Genomic DNA, 25,571 nt, shown 5'->3' with positions numbered 1-25,571 from the left:
GCCGCGAGGGGTGACTGGGCTGCATAATATAAGTATTTGGGCCACACTGTTGGGCCGCATAAAATGATTATTTGGGCTTCATGCGGCCTGTGAGTTTGACATGCCTGATCTAGATCATTCTCACAAAACATTTGAAATAAACAGCTCCTCACTACATAATAATGAAAGGTGTCCTGCAAATTGTGCTCCTTTAATATCAGAGACGTAACTAGACATTCTGGTGCCCTGCGCAACAGCATTGGTGCTCCCCCCCCCCCCCCCCAAACCACCTCCCGGTATTCCTCACCTGTGCTCTTTACCTTAACAGATGCATACATTTACAGCACAAACACATAGGAGAATATGAGTGAGGAAATAACTTGATAAAAGTTAATGTTGTGGATTGAAATATACATTATGGGGCTGATTCTGAGAGCAAAGCTAGAAAGCAAGTCATTTTGGTTCTGAGACAATCCATGTAGCACTGTAAGTCGTGCAAATACATTTATTATTTGTGCATACAGGGCAAACACAAGCTGCTTTTGCATGCAGCCCACAAATGCTGTTCAGCTCTAGTTTTACACTGCAATTCAGATTTCAGTTTGGACACCCCCCTCCCAAATCTAACTCTTTCTGCACATTTTAAATATGCCCCACCTGTAGGAGGGATCGACATGGTAAGTCCACCATCAAATGATGGCTGGGCTTCCGCCATCAAAACTTTCACTGCAATAGTAATTACCCATCACATCAAAAGAATTTGATGGGAAAAAAATGAATATGATTAGTGCATGCGCAATAGCACCCCGTGGCCATACCCGATGTAAAACAGCAGAATTTAGCTTTATTTTATCATCAGATGGTCATCACTTCCACACCATTCGATGGCGGCTACCATCAGAAAGCCATCATCGAATGGTGAAGACCTTACCATCGAAAGGAAAACATTGAAAGTACTGGAACAACGGAAGTTGATGTCCATCCATAGCCTGCAGTGCAGCATGGTTTTACCAAGGTGCACAGTTAACTGCTCTAAGCTCAGAAACAGCTCATATATTTGAAGGTCAGTACAATTAACTGAAACCTAAGATTTATATGAAAGCATGTAGTACCTATTGAGATGTGTCTTGATGTGCCAAAGAAAGTGTACAGGAACACTGGATAAAATGACGAATACAATCCAAACACTGGCGGTACAGCTGCCAGTAAGGCATAGGCTAAACCTGAAAAGCAGAAAGAAAGTAGGACATGTTCTGTAACCAACACCACAAATACTTCAAGGTTTGTTTACTTACAATTGTTGTTGCTGTTTTTACCAAGCCGTGTCACCTTCTGTGTAATGTCACCTCTAAGGGATATATTTACTAAGTGAGAGGTTTTAGAAGTGAAGATGTTACTCATAGCAACCACTCAGATTCTACTTAACATTTATCTAGCACCTTCTAGAATCTGATTAGTTGCTATGGGCAACATCTCCACTTCTAAAAACTCTCACTTTAGTAAATTTACCTCTAAGAGTTGCTCTTAGCTATTAAAGCAGAACCACTGAACGCTCTCTTATAATACAAAAACATCTGACACTCTGCAGTGCATTTTGTGTAATCAGAAAAGTATTTAGTTGCTCACTGAATGATATATTTGTTGGTAAGTGACAATCTCCTCTCCCCTCCCCCAAAAGAAAAGCAGAACTAGCTAACATCAAAGAAACAGGAAAATAGGAAATAATTTTAGCACATTCATTGATTTTACTAGCAAATGGTAATATTGAAAGAGAAAGAATAATTTTGTTTCAGTGCCAGTAAATTGCAATATTCCCATTATATTTCATTTTGTGTTACAATGTTATTCTTAATGACTGTTTCTCATGCAGTATATCACATTGTTACAGCACTAACTGTGGTCTATAAAACTAATCATTCAGGAAGACTGCCCATGGACAACGAGAAGTGGCACCCTGTTCTTTAAGTGCAGTGGTAGGACAGCAACTAATACACAAAGAGATATACTAAAGTACGGTGCTGACTTTCATGTACAATGTATAAATCAGATTTATTTAGCAAATTATTGCTCTTTAATTTTGAAAAAAGTAAACTCATCTAGGGGAGATGTACTAAGCCTTTGAGAGTGATAAAGTACCAACCAATCAGCTCCAGTCATTATTCAAACAGCATGTAACATGGCAGTTAAGAACTGATTGGTTGGTACTCTCCAGGCTTAGTACATCTCCCCACTAGTGAGATAGCTGGAACCACATGCTGTTTCAGCTACCTTGCCTGTCACACTAAGGGAAACAAGAGAAAACAAAACCCAAAAACCTCCCTTCTAACCTAGCAATGCTGTAAAAATATAGTGAATATACTTTTGGCGCTACAAATGCCAGCACAGGGGTGTTCTTGCATGCTGGCACTTTTAGAACTACAAGTACCAGCGTGCACATAGGCACAAGTGAATACTATCACTTGAAGAGACACAAATGTGCACTAAAGTGTTGCCCTAATAAGAAGAATTAAAAATGCTTGCCCCAATCATAAATAAATAACGTCCTCAATGTAGGTGCCATTGGGCAGGTTCTCTCTAGGTGCATGGGCCCAATGTTTTGGTCCCATATTGTGAATTAGTAAGAAATATTTATACTGACTTTACATATTTGCTGGTAATATTAACTTGCCACCCAATCATGTTCTAGTGGCCACTTTCCTAGCAGTGTTTGGTAAAAAAACGAAAGGAAAAGTGATAATTGGGTAATATTACACCACCGTTTTCCTGATCCTGCCTAAATAAAATGTTCCCAAAGGGGACAACGTATGTGAATTCTGGGGGATGGGATGGTGAAGGTTATAGTAAATCTATAATAGTATACCAACCTTGAGGCAGCTGCATGACTCCTGTGCTCAGTCCTGAAATGATGTCTCCTAGGAGATACTCCTTCACTGGATACCGTGGCAGCCATTTCAAAATTGGGAGAAAGCTATACAGCTGAGATTTTGCCTTTTTAGCAGTACACCTGTAACACAGGACTGTATTAGCAGCAGACTTCTACCCTGGCAAACAAAAGGTATGCTCTGAGCCACAGCAACATGTAATGTCAATTTAACTATGCAAAATCTGGTGAGCGCTGGAACTCCATGTTCTATTACGGTATAAATAGTCACTTTGCAACATGAAAACCTTCCCATATGCAACATGACCAAAAAAAGTGTTACCTGCATGTTAGAATAAAGCAAGCCCACATTGTGAGTGAAACAAACAGCATTTTATTTCTAAACCCTCATTATGTTATAGACACACTCATGCCTATATCTCATGAAAGGTTATAAACAAGCCATTGTCTATCACCTGTATCACTGCTCCCACCTCAGTGTATAGGTGCCTATCCACTAGCAGACATGAAAAGGACTGCACAATTATGTCATAATTATCGTGTAGTCGTTTTCATGTCTGCTCATAGCCTGCACTGAACGTGCAGTCGTTCAGTACAGGCTCATCCATCATCTGCAAACATGCAGGTCGTCAGGTTGACCAGCATGTTTGCACGATGATAGATGTCTAAAAGACCAGCGGGGCATGCGCATTGCTGATCGTTTTAGACATATTTGCAAACGATTTATGAACGATTGAACGATATCGTTCATTTAAATCGTCTAGTGGATAGGGGCCTTATATCTGCTGTATGCAATAAACAGGCTTCTCCTATTTGTAGAAGCCAAGAAGATGGATAACTTCATAGAGGGAATATTATACAACTGTGACAAACAGAAAATGTACTCTAGGTTTATGAGGCGCTGCTTACATATTTGTTTAGTGGTCAGTTATGTGACCGATCAGTAAAATGTACGATATCCAACAATGATTAGCAAACTGTAATATTTAAGAACTAATAAAAGGGAAGAGGGTAAAAGCCAGAAATCCATAGTAAATGCATTGAAAAAGCCGAAAAGCCATAGTAAATGTATTAGAAAAGCCGGAAATCATAGTAAATGTTTTAGAAAAGCCAGAAATCCATAGTAAATGTATTAGAAAGCCGGAAATCATATTACCTGTATTGAAAAGCTGGAAATCATAGCACATGTATTAAAAATTCCAAAAAATTGGCATGTACGAAAGCCACGGCTAATAGGATAGCATGATACGCATTTTTTGCTGAAAAGTTTGCACAAGTGTAAACTTTTCAACAAACTGCAGCTTTTTACAGCTAATTGGATATGGCCCTTAATATGATTTCCAGATTTTTTGCAATACACTTTACATGGTTTCCGACTTTTTCAATTCATTTACTATGGTTTCCGGCTTTTTCAATGCATTTAATGAGATTTCCGACTTTTTCAATTCATTTACTATGGTTTCCGGCTTTTTCAATGCATTTAATGAGATTTCCGGCTTTTTCAATTCATTTACTATGGTTTCCGTCTTTTTCAATGCATTTAATGAGATTTCCGGCTTTTTCAATTCATGTACTATGCTTTCCGGCTTTTTCAATGCATTCAATGAGATTTCCGGATTTTTCAATTAATTTACTATGGTTTCCGGCTTTTTCAATACATTTAATAAGATTTCCGCCTTTTTCAATACACTTTTCATGGTTTCCGGCTTGTTCAATGCATTTAATGAGATTTCCGGCTTTTTCAATACATTTAATAAGATTTCCGCCTTTTTCAATACACTTTTCATGGTTTCCGGCTTGTTCAATGCATTTAATAAGATTTCCGGCTTTTTCAATTCATTTACTATGGTTTCCAGTTTTTTCAATGCATTCAATGAGATTTCCGGATTTTTCAATTAATTTACTATGGTTTCCGGCTTTTTCAATACATTTAATAAGATTTCCGCCTTTTTCAATACACTTTTCATGGTTTCCGGCTTGTTCAATGCATTTAATAAGATTTCCGGCTTTTTCAATGCATTTACTATGTTTCCGGCTTTTACCCACACCCCTAATAAAGGATTCTGTCAGGATGTAATTAATTTATATATGGACTATTAATAAACTATGCAAGTGTTGAATCCATTTGAATGTTGGACAAATAGACACCAGTGTGTATATATGCAAGTACTGTATGTGTGTGGCAGGGCATGTAGATTATAAACTCCAATGGGACAGGGCCTGAGGTGAATGAATGCATAGAACAGGAATGAAGAGCACCCAAGACGGCTGCCTAACCTGCTGCAATAATTTAAAATGAACACATCTTTTGTATAGAATACGAGAAAGCACTACGTTGGGTACGGTTTTTAAATACATCCCAAATACAAAAGAAGGGGAACCCAGGACAACCCACTGATTCTAATATTCTTACAAACAACAAAACACAAACCAACAGACAGACAGATCATCATCTATAATGTATTTATGGCAGCTTCCTTCTAACCTAGACCACACTGCTCACTCTACAGTACAATCAGGTGGGAGATTTGAGAATCCTCTCTTTTCAAGAACCCTTTTAGAAACTGATAAAAATGAAACATATCCCGGTGGTTGCAAAGGAAATAAGACATGTCTATACATCCTTTGTACAAAAAAATAAAAATAAATAAAAAATAAAAATTCAGGGCCGGCGGTCATTCATACGGATTTCAGTGAAACATCCAAGGATTATACACATGTGCAACTACTAATCTGGCACACCTCATGAAATGCCAGGGCAGAGAAATAAACAGAGAAGAAGCAGAGCGATATCTCAGTAAAGTGGTACATACAGTATTCATCCTTTTATAAGGATTCCAAGATTCCAAAAAGAGAGACTAAAGAGACTTAAAAGTTGCAATAGTGAAAAGGAAATTCAGGAAATTAAATCTGGAACATAAATTTATGGAAAATTAAAATATTTAAATAGTTTTCAATAAAAAGCCCAGTGGGTAATAAGAATAACTTCTAAAAGTCCACATTATTTTACAACCTTTTTATTAATTTTATGGGCACGAATCAATTCAACACGATGCTGAATAGCCTCGGGAGGGCATTCGCAGACTAAAGTGCCTGCCACGAGGTTGTTAGCAATGCACTAAGCCGGCAAACAGCCGCGCCGCCAGCACTTTTGTCAAATTCAGAGGAAATCCTTTAGTCGGACCAAACATCGCGCTGAATTGAATAGCTCCAAGAGCTCCCTCCCGGGGCTATTCATCATCGCTTTGAATTGAATCGTGGCCTATAATTATTATTATTTTAATAGGTATGATACAAAATGGAAGGAGCCAGAGGTGAGGGAAATACAGCATATCATACAGTTTTAGTATAACTTTTAAAACGGTAATAAACAAGCTCACAAGAAGACAAGTAGCATTGTGGGTAGGGTGGCAGACCAACAGCCTTTGGGCCCCATTTTGACAATAGGATTGACATTCCAACCAGGGTAGCCAAACTCACCGTTAAAAATGTTTCTCTGATACCACAGGGGACATTGGAGTAAGGACTGTGGGGTATAGACGGGGTGTTGAGAGGAGCCGGCACTTTAAGAAACCAATAAGTGTGACTGGCTCCTCCCCCTCTATGCACCCCACATCCCTAGTTAAGTAACTGAGACGAAAGGAGACGAAGAAAAAAAAAAAAAAAACTCTAGAGAAGGAGAAAGAACAGAACATTAAACAGGAACAGCAAAAGCGACAGCCTGGGACAACTGACAGTCACACTAGAAGAACCACCAGAGAGCAGTGCAGGGTGGGCGTGCAGTGTCCCATGTGGAATCAGAGAAACAGATTTTTGGCTTGTATCAAAATCTTGTCTTCTCCATCATCCACAGGGGACACTGGAGTCTGGACTGTGGGGACATTCCAAAGCCACTCCCACGGGAGGGAGAGCGTTGCAACACCAGTAAAACAGAACAGTCAAATTGAGAATCCGAAGCCGCAAAAGGTGTCAAACCTGTACACCCGAACAAAGGTGTGAGTACCCAACCAAGTGGTCGCACGGCAGAGCAGGGAAACAGAAACCCCCCCCTGGAAGCTGCCCAGGATGGGCCAACAGAACGCATAGAATGCGCAGAAATGGAAACAGTCGGAGGCCGGGTAGCAGAGAAATTACCATGACTGATAGTCAGACATCTCCAATGCGGAAGGGTCTGTTTAGAAGCAGGCCATCCATGCTTGGCCACATTGTAGAGGACGAACAACAAGTCAGACTTGCACAAGTGAGCCGTCCGATTCACATAGATTCGCAAGGTGTGAAACACATCCAGGAACCGTGATGATGGCTGATACCCTGTCAACACTGAAACCACAATGGGTTGGTTGATACCAAAGGTGGTTTCATCCTTTCATAAGAAAGCAGAGAGTACAGAGCTCAGCATAAGCCTCATGGAAGACCAGGTAAGGAGAGCAACAAGAGAGCGCAAAGCTCAGAAACCCTCCAGGCCAAGGCCAACAATAGCACTGTCTTCCAGGTAAGGTACTTAAAATCCAAAGTCTCCAAAGATTTAAAGACTGATAACTGTAGAAAAGAGAGCACCAGGTTGAGGTCCCAAGGAGCTCTCGGGAGTACAAAAAGGATGTTGAAGATGGAGAACGCCCTGAAAAAATGTCTGAACGTCAGGCCAGCTTATGCTGAAAAAAAATCCCAAGCAAAGACCCGCATACAAGCCTGACTGTAGAAAACGCAACAGGTGGCCTAGGCAAAGGACGAGGTAGGAAAACCCCTCCTTTCACACCAAGTCACATAAGATTTCCAAATCCGATGATAGTGGGCTGAAGTCACTGGTTTCCTAGACCAAAGCATAGATGGAATAGCAGCCGTGGGATGTAAGTCAGGGTAGTAGAACTGACCCTGCTGAAGGCGGTCGGGCCGCAGCGTCAGGTCAGAGTCCAGGGATCGCCTGCTAGGAGCATCCTAAGGTCGGAGTACCATGCCCTGCAAGGCCAGTTCGGAGCCAGCAGAATTAAGGGTGACCCTCTCTCTCCTGATGCAACGGGAGGGAGTGGCAGCACCCCCTCTATCGCTTGCTCCTCTAGCAGCAGCAGAGGAGCCTCTTGCGCAACCTCTAAATCTAGTGGGGACTCTAAAAGGAATGAAAAGAAGTTCCTGAATAAGACATCTGTGGCACCATAGTTGAAGAGGATTAAGCCGGCAGAAAAGGGGACTGCTCCCCGTGGCTTGAGAGATCCACTTGTCCAATTCCAGACCGAAAAGAATGGTAATGCCTTCACCGCCTTCTTGGACTCAGTATCAGCTTGCCAGGAACAGACCCAGAGAGCTCGGCGAGCAGCAACTGCCGAAGCCGGAAGCCAGGAGCCAAGCAAGCCAATATTCTTAGAAGCCTCCCCCAGGTATATGGCTGACTCTCTGATGTTCTCCGGTAGGGTGAGGAGTTCTGACCTTGGTGCCCCAGGATGCAATCCCTTGGCTAACTTTTCGGCCCACCGTTCCGTAGCCTCGTTGACCCAAGAGCCCACTAAGGCAGGATGCCAGAGTATAAATTGATTTTAGCGTAGCTAAACTAACTTACGGTCAGAGGCTTCCTTCAGGGAATTGCCCCGGACCCAGAAGGGTAGTTTTTCAGATAGGCCCGTATTCAATTAGAGGCAAAAAGTCGTAAAAAAGTTTCGCCTGTCCGACTTTCTGCCTCCTTCGCCTGTTTCAGAGGCTGAAACTTTATGTGTGTGTCCCCGCTTTTCTCCATATTCAATTCCTAAACAGATGAAAACAGAAAGCGGCGAATGCGGAACAGGAGGAAAGTACTGTCAGAAGTGGGGAAATCAGTCTGTACCCCAAAAAAAGATGCACTAACATAAAGGAATCAATGTAGATGTGTACTAATAGACCTAAGAAAAGTGTTTGGGGTACTTAAGTAGTTTAAATTGCTTCTCATTAGCGTCTTTGCAAAAGTGGTGAAGAATGGCATAAAGCAGTAATTGTTGGTGAAAATAAGTAGTCCAGTCAAATTTGGGGTACTTGAAAATGGATGCCAGCATATTTTTATGTCTGTAAAGTGTACTTTTTAAAACCGTGAAAAACCACCCACATACATGTAGCTGCAATCCCAAAAACACTTGGCCCCTCCTTACAGCACCCCAGGAAGTCTATTTTGCTAGTTTTTATAGTCCACCCCACTTTTTCGCCCCCAAAACGAAAGTACTTTTTTGAGATGATCAAGGTAATTATTTTTTTGCGGATTTGTCCTTTGGGGGCTGTCCCAAGGGTTCCGAGTTGTTTCACCTCGTTTGCATTCCAAAATAACGATTTTGCACTTTTTTCACCTGCTATTCAAAGGAGCTACTTTTCCGCCTATTACACTGCATTGACTTTTTGCTTAGGCGACATTGTCCTGGAATTGAATATGGAGATACTTTGAAAACAGGCAGAAAGTCCAAATCTGCGGAAACTTATCTCCAAACGCCATTTTTCGCCTCTAATTGAATCCGGCCCATAGTCGGGAACGACAAATTCACTGGCGGAGGAGATTCCCATCGAGTCCTATTTTATGCAGAAAAAGGGTAGGAGGAGAGGAGGCGCTTAGAAATCTGGAACTTCCTCTCCGGATGTTTCCAAGCCACCGCTAGTTGGTCATCGATCTGCGAAATGGGAAAAGTAATAGAAGATTTTTGTGTTTTACCAAAATGAACGACTGAGCTGAAGACTCCTTCGTTACCTTAAGTACCTGATGTACAACAAGAATGAGGGCATCCAACTCCTGAGGACCCACATACACCTCCTGAGGGTCCTCTTCAGGGAGCAGCTCCTCATCTGAATCCTGTAGAAACGCTCCTTCTGCTACAGGTGAAGCCCGGTCCTTATCTGACTGCAAAATCACTGGCAGAGCTCTCTTCCTAGGTGGCAGCTGTGAGGAGAAACCCACCACCTGAACCAAACTTTCCATAGAACGGGCTAAATCCTGAGCCCAGGCCGGTTCCATCAGCCAGGCCGCTAAGAGCCCCGAACTGGAACCCTGCGACCTGGAAGCTTCTCTCTCTGCGTAACTCCATAGAGAGATCTGACATAACACCAGTCAGCGTGGAAATCTAAGGAGGAGAGTAGTCCTGGACAGGGGCAGCCCCCCTAGGAGCAGGGTCCCCCTCGTCACAAGTACCACATAGCAGAGCCACCTCTGAGTGAGCCTGGGTGAACTTAGAGTTACACTTCTTACAGGCATAATGCTTCTGTGAACCTTTTGACGCTGCTTCCTTGCCAGTCATACTTAAAACATACAGGAGACCGTGATAACAGCAGAACTGACACCCACACAGGCACACGGTAACAATAATGAGAAATACAGATAAGAAGCTATAGAGAGGGAGGAGTGTCACACAACCCCCAAAATAATGGCTTCCCAAACAGCCCCCCCCCTCTGAAAAGTACACTCCATGTCCCTTAAAGGATGGATAGGAAGATGAAACTGTCTGTAACAGTCTGTACTGTCTGTACTTACCAGAGCCGTGCTGCCAGAGTGCGGTGAATTGTGGTGACTCGGACCCAGCTGCAAGGTGCTGTGGCAGGTACCTTCAGCACCAATGTACTGAAGACCACTGACCAAGGACGTATGCTTCAGGAGCCGGTGGAGAGTCCCTCCAGCTGGCTCCAACGATGCAGGCAGACAGGGGCAAATGGTCTGCCTGTGTCCTCAAATGTAATTGTAATATAAAAGTAAATTACAAGGCGACTTCCGGTTCCGGTGGCTATGTGAGCAGTTGCGCCGCACCTCAGCTCCACCATAGCCTAGCAGGAACCTCTTTGACTAGCCGCTCAGCGGCCCCTTACAGCAGCCCTTACTACCTCTTACCTTCCTTGGCTTGAACTCCGGTGGATGGAGAGGTACTTCTCCCCCCTCTATGAAAGCTAGACACAGGAGAAAAACGGAGCGTGCAGAATCCAATATGGCCATCGCGGCTGGATCCCCGGCACCGAGCACAGCTACTGCGGTCCCTCCTGCCTCTCCTGATGTTGATTTACAGCTTTTACAGGGGTCCACATCAACTCCCCCCACCTATACAGATGTGGTCAAAGCCATACAGGATACTATGCTCCCTCTCTTCCAGGAACAGAATAAGCATTTATCTGAAGCCATACAGGAGTTTAAAACACAGATCTCCCAGCTTTCCTCTAAAGTGCTTACTGCAGAAACTCGCCTGGGTGAATGTTTTCATGATATCCAGCAGGTTAAAAAGCAAGCTGCCTCCATCTCAAAAACCCATAATCAGATCTGTAAATAAATTAGACGAGTTGGAGAACACATTCTAAGAGGATCAATCTGCGCTTAGTAGGTCTTCCTGAATCCTTGCGAGGAGTGCCTTTATACAAGGTCCTTACTGACACTTTGCCTGCTCTCCTTGAAGTAACTGAGGAATGCACTAATATGGTGATCGGTCCCACTCGAGATAGATAATCTGTCTTCTAGACCTAGGGTGTTCCTCTTTCGCTGCCTAAACTTTCTACATAAACCAGCACTATGGATGGCCTCCAGAAAAGTTTCCAGATTGGAGTGGGAAGGATATCGTCTCCATTTATTTCAAGATTATTCAGCGGAACTATCTAAGGCCAGACAACAGTTTTCACCCATTTGTGCCAGATTGATCCAGGAAGGTCGGAAGTTTGCGCTCTTGGATTTTTGGTGGCTTGAGGCCTCTTGATTTCACCACTGCGGATGATGCTTCTGCATTCTTGGATGAAGCTGCTTAAGCCCTATTCACGATGGTTCCATGAGAATTGAATCTACAACATCTGTGACCTGATCTTCTGTTTTGCCTTGTTTGTTTATTCTCTTTGAATATTTGTTATTCGAATGTTTGATTTGCATGGACATACGCTGAAGTTGGTTGAGCATATACACATTTCTCAATAATATGTGGCTATTTCATGCAATTCCTTTTCCCTTCCCCCTTCCTTTTCTATCCTTTTATGTCATTATCCCAATTATGTTATTTACTCCCCTTTATGGATGCTGCTGTTATTTCTCATGTTTCCTTCACTGCATTGTTCCTGCTGTGGTTTTTAGGAGCATATCCTGAGAGCAGAATGCTTTTCTGCCTTAAATTCTTTAAATTAAGAAGCTTTACGTTTAACAATTTTCTTATTATTGTAACACGGAAGTCTATAGCTTGCCTTCTTGCTAATGCAGTCTTTTTAGCCTACATTTTCCTATTTTTTGGTATTGTATGTATGTTTTTCATTTATTTTTTTATTTGTTTCCTTTGTGGGTTGTTTTCTTAATCATTTTTGATCATATATTGATTTAGTGATGATATGATTTTTTTTGAGAGATATTTCATCTTTATCGCATATCTCTGCTGATGCGGGGTCCCCAGCTCTCCCTCTAAGTATTACTGACAATAATGTTCTCATTTTATTTAATTTTTTTTCACTGTTTGGATCTCTACGAATAACCTCCAAATAGCCTCATGGATTGTGGGTGGCATCAACTCACCCATAAAGCAGAAGAAAATTTTCACATACCTCAAAAAATTACATTGTGATGATTCCTTTTTACAGGAGACTCATCTTCTTCCCAAAGAAATTGATAAACTTAATATGTCACAATTTTGAGTTTTATCCTCCGCCACCTACAGCTCCAAGGCCAGGTGTGTTGTAATACTTATAAAGAAATCTTTACAATTTGTTCTACATTCTAATGTTACAGATCCTGAGGGACGTTTTGTAATAACAGATGTTACTATTGAAGGTTCACGCCTTATATTTTGCAATATTTATACTCCAAACGCTTACGGTAAACTATATTTTCAACGTTTACTTTCCAAGCTGTATGTCCACGCTGACTCACATTTAGTGGTGGGTGGGGATTTCAATATACCTGCTTCTCCAAGAATGGATAAGCAAATATCTAAATTGACCCCGGGGCGACAGGTCCCTGTTGGTATTCTTTTTCTTTCACAACTTCATCTTGTTGATGTTTGGAGGGTTCTGCACCCTACTGATAGGCAAAATACTTGTCTTTCGGCGGCTCATGGCACCCTTTCAAGAATCGTCCATATTAGTGTCTGATACTTTCCTTCCTAATGTAAATGATGTGGACATTGAGACAATATCTTTGTCAGATCATGTCCTCATTTGGGTCACTTTTCCCCTCAATTCTTCTCAGGGCCAATATAAAATGTGGCGTTTTCCAACTTACCTCTCAGGCTCTAGGCAGTTCCGCAGCATGTTGGAGTTTGCGTGGGACACTTTTTTGGTCACCAACAGGGAGCATATTGTTGATCCTCTTTTATTATGGCAAACCTCTAAGGTGGTGCTTCACGGTGAAATTATATAGTTTGTAAAGCAACATAATAAAGATCTTTCCAAATGATATAAATCCTTTCAGGAAACCTAACAGCAGCATATCAGGCTTATATAGCCTCTCCTACCCCTGCCCTTAAGTCTACTTACTTAGAACAAAAGGCCCAATTTGACGCGTTACTTACACAGTCTGCAGAAAAACATATAGCTTATGATAATTACAAGTTCTACAGATTGGGAAATAAGTTGGGTAGAATGCTTTCTTCCCTTCTTTGAGAGGACAGAAATCACACTGCCATAAAGGCTCTTAAGCGACCTGATGGTAGCAGAGTTACTAAGGGAAAGGATATATTGGAAGTCTTTCATCATTTTTATGGTAATTTATACACCCAAGATCATCTAGATTCTAGAAATAAATTGGAATTTTGGAATTCTGTATCATTACCCCAGATTTCAGCTGACCAGGCTGAGGCACTTACTTCACCTGTATCCTGCTCTGAACTCTCTAAAGCTATACAATCGCTTTCAGTGGGAAAATCTCCCGGCCCTGATTGCCTAAGCAGCGAATTTTATCGTATTTTATGTCCCAGAATTGAAGACATCCTAGTTTCTGCTTTGAACCAAATTCTATCTATCTATCTATCTATCTATCTATCTATCTACACACTCTTTACCTCAATATTTCAACTCAGCTGTTCTTAAACTTTTGCCCAAATCAGGTAGAGACCCAGAACTTCCAGGCTCCTACAGGCCGATTTCACTGTTAAAATGTGGAGTATAAATTGCTTACAAAAATTCTGGCAGAACGTCTGAAACGTATTCTACCTTCTGTCATCGTAGAAGATCAAACCGGTTTTATTTGGCAACGCCACTCAGTAACGAACATTAGAAAGATTCTATTGTTCAGTCCTTTGCTTCCTCTGGTACACCTGACCTCACTCTCGCTTTATCACTTGACGCTGAAAAAGCATTTGATCTTGTGACATGGGATCATCTATTTGAATCACTACAGTGGTTTGGTTTCCCGCAGGAATTTTTGCATAATTTTACGCTCCCTTTATGTTGGGGCTAGGATACAGATAGCAAGTGGGGGCCATATTTCTGAGCCATTTACAATTTTTAGAGGGACTAGGCAGGGGTGTCCGCTTTCTCCCCTTCTATTCGCTCTGGCATTAGAACCTCTGGCAGTTGCGCTGCGACAGGATAAATTATTTACTGGTATAAAAATAGGATCTTTTGAAGCGAAGTTGTCTCTTTTCACAGACAACATGATGGTGTTTGTGTCCAGACCTGAGACTTCTATTCCCTCTATTATAGACCTAATTAATTGGTACGGCTCTTTTGCAGGATATAGGGTGAATTTTGATAAATCCGAGGTGATGCCTCTGTCTGGTCAACAAACACTTCATAATATCCCTTTTATAGTACAAACTTTTAAGATATCTCTTCACTCTCTTTAATACTTGGGTAACACCATCCCCTCAGTTATTCATAATTTATATAAGTTTAACTTTCCCCCCATCTTTGAAAAAAATTGGCAAATTATTAGATACTTGAATTCATTTACCTCTGTCCCTTTTGGGGAGAGTAGCCCTGTTGAAAAGTGTGATTTTTCCAAAAATTTCTTATATTATTCAGATGCTTCCTATTGCCCTTTCTAAAAAGGATCTCCAGTTATGAGACTATGTTTACCAAGCGTAGAATAGCCCTTTCCATACTGCGTCTTCCCAGAGCTCAGGGTGGACTCGGGGCTCCAGACCTTCAGGCTTTTACCAGAGCAGTTTTTCTCAGGTATATATTGGATTGGTTCTGGAACAGAGGAATTTATACCAATAGGTTGCTTGAACGGGCCCTTTTTCACCCATACTCACCTGCTGCACTTTTGCATCTCCCACATTCTAGTGTTCCATTAACAATAAGGTCTAATGTTATGTTTTGTAATGCATATCGCTCCTGGTTGGTGATCAATAGATGTTTTGGTAGAAATTATTGCTCCACACCATACATCACACTATGGGGTAATCCAGCATTTCTTCTTCTTTCTTCTTCAAGTTTGGAGAGATAAGGGAATATCAGCGATTAGAAATGTGTTTGATCCCAGAGGTGTATTGATCTCCTGTGATCTATTACGTGAGAAATATCTTCTTGCACACTCCCATTTTTATATGTGTCTGCAAGCCAGACACTATATTCAATCTGGATAAATTGATGCCACTTATACATTCCCTAGGCACTATTACTTACAGAACTCGATATGTATCTGGCGATTTATTATCTCACCCTGCTGATAAACCATGGAAAGTACTGACTTCTAAATGGCAATTGGATTTGTGTATGACAATAACTCCCTCTCAATTAACTTCGCACAATGAAAATTTAGCATTCAGCTATGCTCGAGGAGGTGCATTTTAAAACCTTACATAGGGCCTTTATATCCCAGGGACAGAGGAAATACTTGGTAGCAACCGAACTTGGAATATGTCGTAAATGTAAACATTTGACTGCTGATTTTTTTCATCAATTCTGGGTGTGCAGGAAAATTAGCAAATTTTGGGATAAGGTACTCTCGTTCATTGGCTCAGCTACACATCTTCGCCTTGGAGGTGATCCTTTGGCGATGCTTTGCTGTAATTTTGATAATTGGGAATTAGGTCCTAGGCATGCTGAATTTATCCCTTTTCTTACCCTGGTTTTGACAATAGCCAAGAAGATTAATGTAACAACGTGGACTGTAGCCACTCCACCTTTTCTGGGTACATTAAAATCCATGTTACTCCAGACTCTCTATTTCGATCGTAGAGCCACTTTACCAGATATAGAAAAGGGGATCATCTGATTTTATAAAAAATGGGGGTTTTACATTGATACTCTAGATATAACTACTAAAAATCATATTCTGAAATTATATGAAACAACTACATGGTATCTTTGTAGACAACTTTTGTAACGTCTTTATTTCTCATGCGGTGTATTTGTTTTACTGCAGTGTTCCTAATGTGTGGGAAAAGGGAGTGCTGGAGACTAAGACTAAGATTAGATTACGATTAAACCCAGTTTCTTTTTGAAGCGTATTTCTAATTGATGTGTTTATATTGAATGGGTTAGCTTCTATTACAGTCATGACCATAATTTTTTTTTTTTTTTTTTGGGGGGGGGGGGAGGGGGTATTTTATTCCATTTTATTTAATTTTCTTCCTTATGCTTTTCTTTTACTTTGGATTCTCATAATATGCGCAAATCCGCATTGTCATCTTATATTGCACTGTTGTTCTATATTGTCCTCACCTTTCATACTGTTATTTTCAGTGTACTCTGTATATGTGTTTTTTTCCCTAATCTATAATTGTGTTAGCACTATACGTATATGTATTGTTAATGTCAATAAATACAATAATTGTTCGGGAAAAAAAAAAGTAAAATACAAAGAATTAGGCTGGAGATGATGCCCAGGGAATCAGGCTCCCTCGAGGCACATTTCTAAAACTATGGATGGGGGGCATAGAGGGGGTGGACCAGCCACACTGGTTAATTTCTTAAAGTGCCGGCTCCTCTCAACACCCCGACTATACCGCACAGTCCTCACTCCAGTATCCCCTGTGGATGATGGAGAAACATTTGTATGTAGAATTGGTAATAATGCAGAAGGCACATTTCACGACACGACAGAAGGAAAAGTCCCATATATATTTTACTTTGCGGTTGCATAAGGCTTTTGACAATGTAATTTGGTCTCTATTTTTCTGGGAGTACTGCGAGCCAGCTCTCGAAACATAAGGAAATGTTTACCTTTGTAGGACAGCTGATGCTTTTCTACAGGCTACAGTAAATGGTATTGACAAAATGGAGTTACAAAACACTGTCACATGGTGACTGGTCTGCAAACAATGCTCAGGATGATCACTATGTTAAAATGCAACCACAACACAGTATAAAAGCTTTCAAAGTGCTTAATTGATGGCATCTACTAAAGATGAAACGGATGTATACTGGTGTCTGGGAACCATGTTTAACATGTAAAATTGATGATAGCATTTAAGTCGACTACTACAAATATTAGAGTGTCCGCGAGTGACCTCTCAATTGCATTGGGCTCCTATAGGGTGAAGTTGCAGCATTTTCTTTGTTTTGTCAAGGACCCTGGGAAACCTACATGGACTGAAAAGGATTTAAAGGTCCCTATACATCAGCAATTGATTGCAGCTATCGTGCAATTTGCAATCGATTGAAAAAGGGAAAGATTTTTATACACAATCAATTGCAGAGATGCCACAATCGATTGAAAAACTGGAAGATTTTTATACGCAATCAATTGCAAATTGCAGGATTGCTGCAACCAACTGCTGATGTATGGGGGCCTCTAGTCACAGGATTGTGTGTGTAATAAATTGGTAAAAAAGGTAGGTCTCGGGGTGTTTTATTTCAATAAAAATATTTAAAAAATATGTGTGCAAGTTCTCTCACTCTTTTACACTTTTTTAAGGTGTACTACAGGTGGCAGTGGGCCCTGTCTGCCAGGGGGTGCTGGTACTTGTGGTTCTCAAAGTGCCAGTATGTGCTGGCAGCCCTAAAAAATTAGCATGACCGGGCTTGCTGGGACTTGTAGTGCACCGAAGGACATCTATCTATATATCTATATATATTATATATACACACACACACACACTATTAACCACTTATTACCTCTGTACCCAAAGTCTATGAGTACAGAGAAGTGCCTTAGTGCTATTGCCACTAGAGATGGTTATACTCAGAAGGGGGAACTCGCACCTTTTTTTTGCAGCCTGACCCTTTTTGGGAAACCAGCCCTGGTGCTATATGGCTTAGAGCTGGTGGAATCATAGTGGGGGGAACACAGCACAGGTCTATGGTGCCACCAGCATGTATTCTAAAGTCTGGTTTCTTAGCTGTGTTCTGGCGGTTTGGGCTTTGCTAGATTGTTCCTGCCATAGGTGCTCTGTTTGCCTTGCCACAGCACATATTATGATCTTTTTGCATGGTAATATTTTATATGCAGAGTCTAGATTATCTGCAGTGCAATATCTACGTGTAGACTAGGTACAAGCAATATGTCTATACAATAGCATACACCTCAACTTAGTCACGATTCCGGGGGAATGGCGTTTCTGACCCATTCACCTCCATCTGGCTTAAGGGACATCTGGGAACTACTTCCCCCACCATCCTCTTTACTTCCCTTCATGCACCAGTTAAGTATCAGATAAGGGAACAGGTTAGATAGATCTAGGTGGGTTGGAGCAATTGCTAACAACAATCCTGCAGCACGGATATGCCCCCTCCAGCAGCAACACATCAGGCACTGACTGCATATGTGAAAACACATTATCAACATTAATTTCCACAATGCCTGCATATGCCACAGAGCTTTGCAGTACACACTTACAGTGCCAGTCTGAAAGTCTCTGTGTGGACCTCTATATTTCATACATATATGATTTATAGCCAATTAGCCACCTATATTGCAGCTTGTATAGGCACAAGAGCTTTACAAGGTTATACTAATTGCCAATTGATGTATCAATTTAAAATAATTTTGCTATATTTAATACAGAAAGCATTTCCTCTCCTGTACTGTATATTGATAGCTCCACACCCTGAGGCATCTGACTAATTCAGGAGTGGTTGATTAAATAGTTTCCATGGTTGTAGCAGATTAGCAGTGTGTATTTATGTAGGTGCAATTACTTCTCCTCTGCAGGGAATTATCTGAAGAAACCAACATACATCCTCAAGCCACATGTATTTATCACCACAATATAGGCTACCTCCTGTTTGATTTGAGATATGGCTGGGTAATTTGCAACAGTCAATTGGTTTCCTGTAATTATGCCTAAGACATTCCTGTATGTTTCTCAAGATAGCAGTGCATAAAAATGTATTTCAACTGGTACAAATTACATTACATTACATGATAACTATTTTTCAGTATGCTGCACAAATATTATGAGTAGTTGAAAGTGGTTCTCTTTTCTTTAGAAGATACCTTTAGGCTTTATTAGTACAAAGCCAAATGGTGGTCCCATATCCATGGCCAAATGTTATTATAAACACCCTGTTTGGACTGCTGATGTACACCTGATATAAATGTCCAACAGTTGGCAAAATAAACTACAGCAAACATGTTCTAGTTGGGAGGAGATCTCAAAAATGGGTTACAGTTCACATATCAACCTGTGAATATATTTGAAAAAATGATAACATATACTGTATATATGCACCAAATATTCCCAGGAAGTCACAATCTTATTTCTTTAATTTAAAGGAGCGATGCTACAAAAACACAGGCACTATGCAAAGACCATATTAATACAAAAATTAAATATATGGATATAAAACACTACTGCATTACTATAAGATATTTTATTTCAAGTGAGCTTGTCATAAAAATTAAAATTATGAAGGCCCACGTGGCCCTCTGTCGTGACATCAATTCATGTATGCCCGTATGCTAACAACATGAACAATGCTAGAATCTGACTTGCTGACATTTTTTCATCTCCCCTACGGAATATCTTGGGAGGAGGGTAGTTCCAGGGCGACTCGTTTTTCCCCATGATGGTCCTGCCCTGCATAGTCTGTGCCACAATTTACACTTTTCTCCTAATGTTATCTTCCTTCAAAAAAAAAATAAAAAAAAATATAATATTATATATCTCTATCTCAGAGCGTTTCTCACGTGTGAATAAACAAAAAGTGCCAATCCGTTACAGTATCCCGAGATGCTTCTTAATATTTAGAGAAAAAAACATTGCACTAAAGGTGCCTATGCACTTGCCGATAGAGGAACGACAGTACGATTACAACATTGTAATCGTACAGTCGTTCCTCTTCCCCTGTAGTGCCTACACTCAGGGGCGCTGAGGGGGGAGCGGGTACAGACTACCAGGGCCCGGGCTTCCTGAGGGGCCCGGGTCCGGCGCCGCTCCCCCTCCCTCACAGCAGCCCAGCACACAGCGTGTGCTGAGCTGCAGTGGAGACTGCTCGTGGCTGCTGAGCAGCAGCCACAGCAGTCTCCTATGCCTATTGGGGGGAGCGATCACCCTGATCGCGCCCCCCCTGGCTTTGAGCAGGGCTGAGGGTGCCCAGAGCGCCCCCCTCCCCAGCGCGCAGCACCGCTTCGCGGCGCTGCAAATCTTTTTGTTTCTTTTTTCGGGAAGGGGTGTGGCCACGCCTCCCGCGATTAGGCCATGTCCCCTATTACCCAGGCCCGCCGCGGCTCTCAGCAGGCCTGCCTACACTGAACGATATGTTGTTCAGTGCAGGCACCCTCCCTCATCCCCGAACATGTCCAATCTGTCATTATCGGCAGAGTGACCGGCATGTTCAGGTGATAATTGATGTTGAAAAAGACCAGCAGATGCGCGCATCGTTGGTTGTTTTCGACATTTTCTTGCCCGATTTGTGAACGATTAAGTTATCGTTCACTTTAATTGGCAAGTGGATACGTGGCATTACAGTAAACATGTAAAAACAGATTTTCTCTAGAAGTACTTGCAATCCTCAAATAAAGATCAGTTAACGCCTTGTTATATTGTGTGTAGTAGGATTTGTTAAAGTCTTCCGCACAGCAGGATTCCCGGGACCACCCACAGTGCACACAGCTTCCACTAAGAATGGCCTTTCCCGCCAAGGTTCCCAAAGGTCAAAATAACATTTTCAAGACAAGAGTATTGATTATTAGCACTCTATTAGCTGACATATCCGGATGGCTCATGGGGAACCAGGATGTCCAACTCCTGTACTGTGGCCCGGGGCTGAAGTAGTGACCCCGGCATAAAAGGGGAGTTGTAGTCACTGGATGCACTATTTTGCAACTACAACAAAGTGTATAATGCAGCCAATAGTGGCTATAAAAACATGTATCCCTAAAAGATATCGGCCCTCATTCAGAGCCGTACGCTCTGAGCAGAGCGCACGCTCTGAATGAGGGCCGGCCTCCATGAAAATGGAGCGTCCTTCTGGACGCTCGTATAGCTGTGGGTCACCACCCACAGGCTATACGAGCGTGCATTTTGATGGCCGCGATGGTCGAGACCATCGCGACCATCGAAATTGCAAACCGGAGCCTGCGGTTGAGGTTTTCAACCGCAAGCTCCGGAGTGATTTTGGCTCTATCAGAGCCAAAATCACTCCCACTGACATCACTAGTGATGTCAGTGGGCCGGCTTTTGACGGGAGGCGTTCCCGTGGGAACGCCCCCGTCAGGGAGGCACGCCTACCAAAGGGGGCGTGCTGTCAATCAACATTGACAGCACGCCCCCTTTGATCGGACACAACGAGCGAAGGACTTTCCTTCGCTCGTCGCGTCTGGCGCATTCGCACGACGGAGCTCCCTCCGTCGTGCGCATGCTCAGTCCAGAACATCGACCCACTTGCGAGCGGACAGCCGCTCGCGAGTGGGTCTGAATCAGGCCCATAATCAATAATAACTAAGATATACGTGGTTCTACAAAAAACAATCGGTCATAAGAATTTCATATACTTACTAAAAAAGCACAATAAAGCATATGGACACATAGTGGCCTATTTATCAAGCTATCTTTAAATAAAATTATGTAGACACTGCAGTTTCTGCTTCATATCATGAATTGCTGCTATGTACTAATAGCACAATGCAGGACAATTCACAGAAATTAATTAGCACTGCAGATTACACAGAGGCGAAATACCAGAAGGCAGTGAAGTTACTGGCCTCCAGGCGCCTGCTGTCAGGACACACAGATAAATCCATCTATAACTGCTGCAATAAACTTTTTTTGTTTAATGTGAGTTTCAATAAACAAAAAAACTTTATTGCACCAATTGCTGCCCGTGCCTGAAGATATGTGACATGGCAGTTAGAGAAGCCATGGCATGTAAAAGAGCAGGCAGATGCAGCCGGAAGACTCAGGATAAGGTAAGTGGAGCCAGAGGGATGCAGGGATAGAAGCTGGAGAGACAGAGGGAGGCTGGCTGAAGCTAGAAACACACTGGGGAGGGCACCACCATCTATTTTACCCCTGGGTGCCTGGCATGGACTTACGCCCCTGAGATCACAGTCCCCATTATTATCATTGGGGACTATGATCTCAGCCCTATGTACCAAACTACAACGTTTGGCCCCGGTAGTTTACACCATCTACAGATGGTGTAAACTGCTTTAAGCCTATGGAGGCTTACAAGCAGGAGAGAGATCGTCCAATCTCTCTCCTGCTGCCTACAGGCAGCAGTGGAAGCTGACACTGCCCATGCGCAGTGGCAGCTTCCCCCGGAAAAGTCCCTGGATAGTGTAATTATAAGCAAAAATAATCGAAACGATATGAAACATTAATAATCATTGCAGTTCCGTGATTATTAATACATAGGTAACAGTGACAAATATTCACATAAACCATTTAAGATCAAACTCACAACCCATAGGCTGAAAAACTTTATGACTTTATGCGGGTGGACCCAGGAACCTCATTGTGGGAAGGACTTAACATAGAGATTGTACTACAAACCCAAAAGGTGTTATCCAGTACAAGTATAAATAAACTGATCTTTATTAGAGTATTGTAAAGTTCAGTTGGAGGAAATCTGTTTTTGCATGTTTATTGTAAGTGAAATAGGGTGTTTTTAACATTAGGATAATACACCAGGTTGGTGCTTTTTGTTTATTTATTCACGTGTGAGGAACACTATTATATATGAAGTAAGATAAAATAAGGAGCACAGTTTCTTCCCTTGATCCTGCTAAAAAAAGAGCCAATATAAGGCCCCCCCCAAGGTTGTGAAACTGTAGGAAAAATCTTTAGTTGAATGTAAAATGTCTGGACTTGCTTAAGAACCCCTTGAACCCCCCCCCCCCCTTCTAATGAATAATTAGGCAATTGGGAGTTTTCAATTACTTTAACTGGGCCAATAATTGCATCAGGATAAACAAAAATGGCCTCAAATTAGCCCAAAATGTACTTGTTTGTTGGTTTAGGCACCCCAGAGTTAAAGTATTTTTTAAAATGCTAAAAAATTGCTTTTTTTATAATTTTGTTACAAAATTTTTTATTTTTTTTTAAATGTGTCCTCAAATTACCACAAAAATCACCTTTTATTTGCATTTTTTATTAAATGAAAGTTTGCTTTTTATAATTTTTTTTTTTTTTTAAATGCAAAAATCTGTGACACCATTTAGAAAAAACTCCAGTACTTTCCTTATGCCCACTAACAGCCTTGTATATGATTCTACTAACAAAATTCTCACTTTTGTGGGGTCCAGGATGGTTTTCCCACTTATTCATTCACTTCTCCCAGTTCTCATTTTGTAGCAAAATCGTACACCCTCGCCACGACTTCTGCAAACAGACATTTCTAATTGGATGTCTCATTTCTCAGGAGTGCGCATTCATACGATGTTTAAGAGTTTCATGAAATAAATTCTCTTCTACAAACTCGCACCTAATAGGATTGACCCCTTTCAGTGAAATATCACTTACCTTCATGCAGTTGACATATTGCGCTTTTCTCCTAAAAGGACAAAGTTCTTTACATTTGCCTTTACAGCACAAAATACAAAACAAGCTTAACAATGGACATTAGTGAAATGCTTGGGTAAAATGGTTGTACATAAATGCCCAGTGCTTTTAAAATGGGGACACTTGAAAGAAATAAAAAAAGAATAGTTAAAGTAAAAGATTCTCACCGGCAGTACTGTGCTATTTTATGGAGAATGGAGGTTGCCTCTCTCTTCCTTGGATGCAAATGTTCTTCTAGATATTCCTGGGTATATACTGACCGCTCCACACAGTACTTTTGTCTCTGGTAAAAACATTCATCTTCCCCTGAAGCTAGTTCCATAGCACATTTCAGGTCTTCGTTAAGTGAATGTCACTACGGAGTGTAACCAGATTTAGTCACATAACCATAACAACACTCCTCATGCATATTTATATTATCCATTATGGGATACTCAAAGAATTGCCACATAGCTCTTCCATAAATTATATGGCAACTAAAATAAAAGAATGGAGTAATTGTTCACATACTTATGTTTTGTTCCTAGTTGCTCAATGTAACATTTTAAGAAAATCACAAGGCCGTCTGATCCAAGCAAACCTCTTTCTGCAGTTTATTTTAGGTAGCCTATATTACCAAAGGGAATCATTTACCAGCAGAGACAAACAAATATATCATCTGACAATAAAACGTTAGTTCAAGAGAAAGCAGATAGTGGACCAAATGTAAGAGAGTCCGAGTTTTGGAAATGTGCGAGCTTAGAGTTATACTCGCACATTTTTAGAACTCCCCCTATGTAACAGGATGCAAGAACATGCAAACTCACAAGTTTCTCACACCCAAGTAACTCGCAATGGCAAAACTCCAGACATTTTGCCATTGTGAAGATACAACTCGGCCAATGTAATAGAGTGAGAGCTTTTAACTCGCACACTATTACCGACCCAAAGCTCGTAAAATAACAGACATGCTTCAGGCTAGCGAGTATAGCCTGAGATGGTCCAAGTTGCACAGATCAGTGAGAAAAAAATTGGGTTTGCCTGTATTTTTATCAACCAGCACCGGGCTCAGTGCGCCAGTCCTGATTGTGGAAATACAGGGAACAGAATGAGTAGGGGTCCCCTGTATTTTCCACAACCAGCACCGGACCTAGCGATTCCCACCATTGAAGTAAATGGTGGGAACCGCTCAGTGGCTGAGAGAGGCGGAGGCTCTCTCAGCCAATGAATGCTCAACCAATGCATTACGAAGGGAAATGCAGTGGCTGAGCCCTCATTCACGTAGTATTGTCCTTGGAGGACGGTACATATCTTTGGCTCTGGTATTGGCAGTTTGCTGTTTTCTGAAGATGGTGGATGCCTAGCTGGACCGGACCATAACAAAGGGTAGGCGAATATAAAATAAATAAATATTATATATATATATATTATATATATATATATACACACACACACACATACACTTTTTTTTACAGGTGTCATGGATGCACATGGAAAAGAGAACGTGAATGGCTATACAGGGATTGTAGGTCAGTATGTGTGAGCGAGTATATGTGAAATAAAATGATAAAACCTTTGGTGTCCGTGTCCTGTGTTTCTTTTTGCAGGTGAACTAGAGGTACCAGCGGGCTTTTAATGCCCCGCATGCTGGTACTTGTGGTTATCCAAGTACCAGCTTGCGAGAGGGGCTTGCTGGAACCTCTAGTTCTACTGTAAAAGACAATATTATTTCTTCTTTTGTTTTACACAATTAACCTGGCACCCACCGTCCAGGGGTGCCAGGGATAGCCCCGGGCTATCAGCCCAGACCTGGAGTTCCCTGGAGAGGGGGAACCCCTTTATTAGGGTGGGTCCCCACATCCCCAGGGAAACACGGTCTGGTGTTAAATGCTTTGGCAAGGGGACCCAGTGAAAGGGTCCCCCGGCTGTGGCATTACATCCCAGCTAGAAAG

General features: G+C 41.7%; 1 protein-coding gene across 1 annotated transcript in view; it reads right to left on the bottom strand.

The window, feature by feature from the left end:
• Nucleotides 1–25,571, bottom strand: part of SLC26A5 (solute carrier family 26 member 5) — a 98,143-nt gene that overhangs the window by 62,574 nt on the left and 9,998 nt on the right. Inside the window, exons 2-4 of the mRNA XM_088480242.1 lie at nt 23,808–23,995; nt 2,844–2,983; nt 1,092–1,202 (exon numbers count right to left, since the gene is read on the bottom strand). Coding sequence (XP_088336368.1) covers nt 1,092–1,202; nt 2,844–2,983; nt 23,808–23,962 — 406 coding nt within the window. The 5' untranslated portion in view covers nt 23,963–23,995. The remainder of the gene's footprint in view (nt 1–1,091; nt 1,203–2,843; nt 2,984–23,807; nt 23,996–25,571) is intronic.

Source organism: Taudactylus pleione, unplaced genomic scaffold (genome assembly GCF_031769625.1).
Source record: "Taudactylus pleione unplaced genomic scaffold, aTauple2 ptg000251l, whole genome shotgun sequence".
NCBI lineage: Eukaryota > Metazoa > Chordata > Amphibia > Anura > Myobatrachidae > Taudactylus > Taudactylus pleione.
Note: the sequence above shows the minus strand (reverse complement) of the source record. Positions and strands in the feature narration are given on the sequence as shown.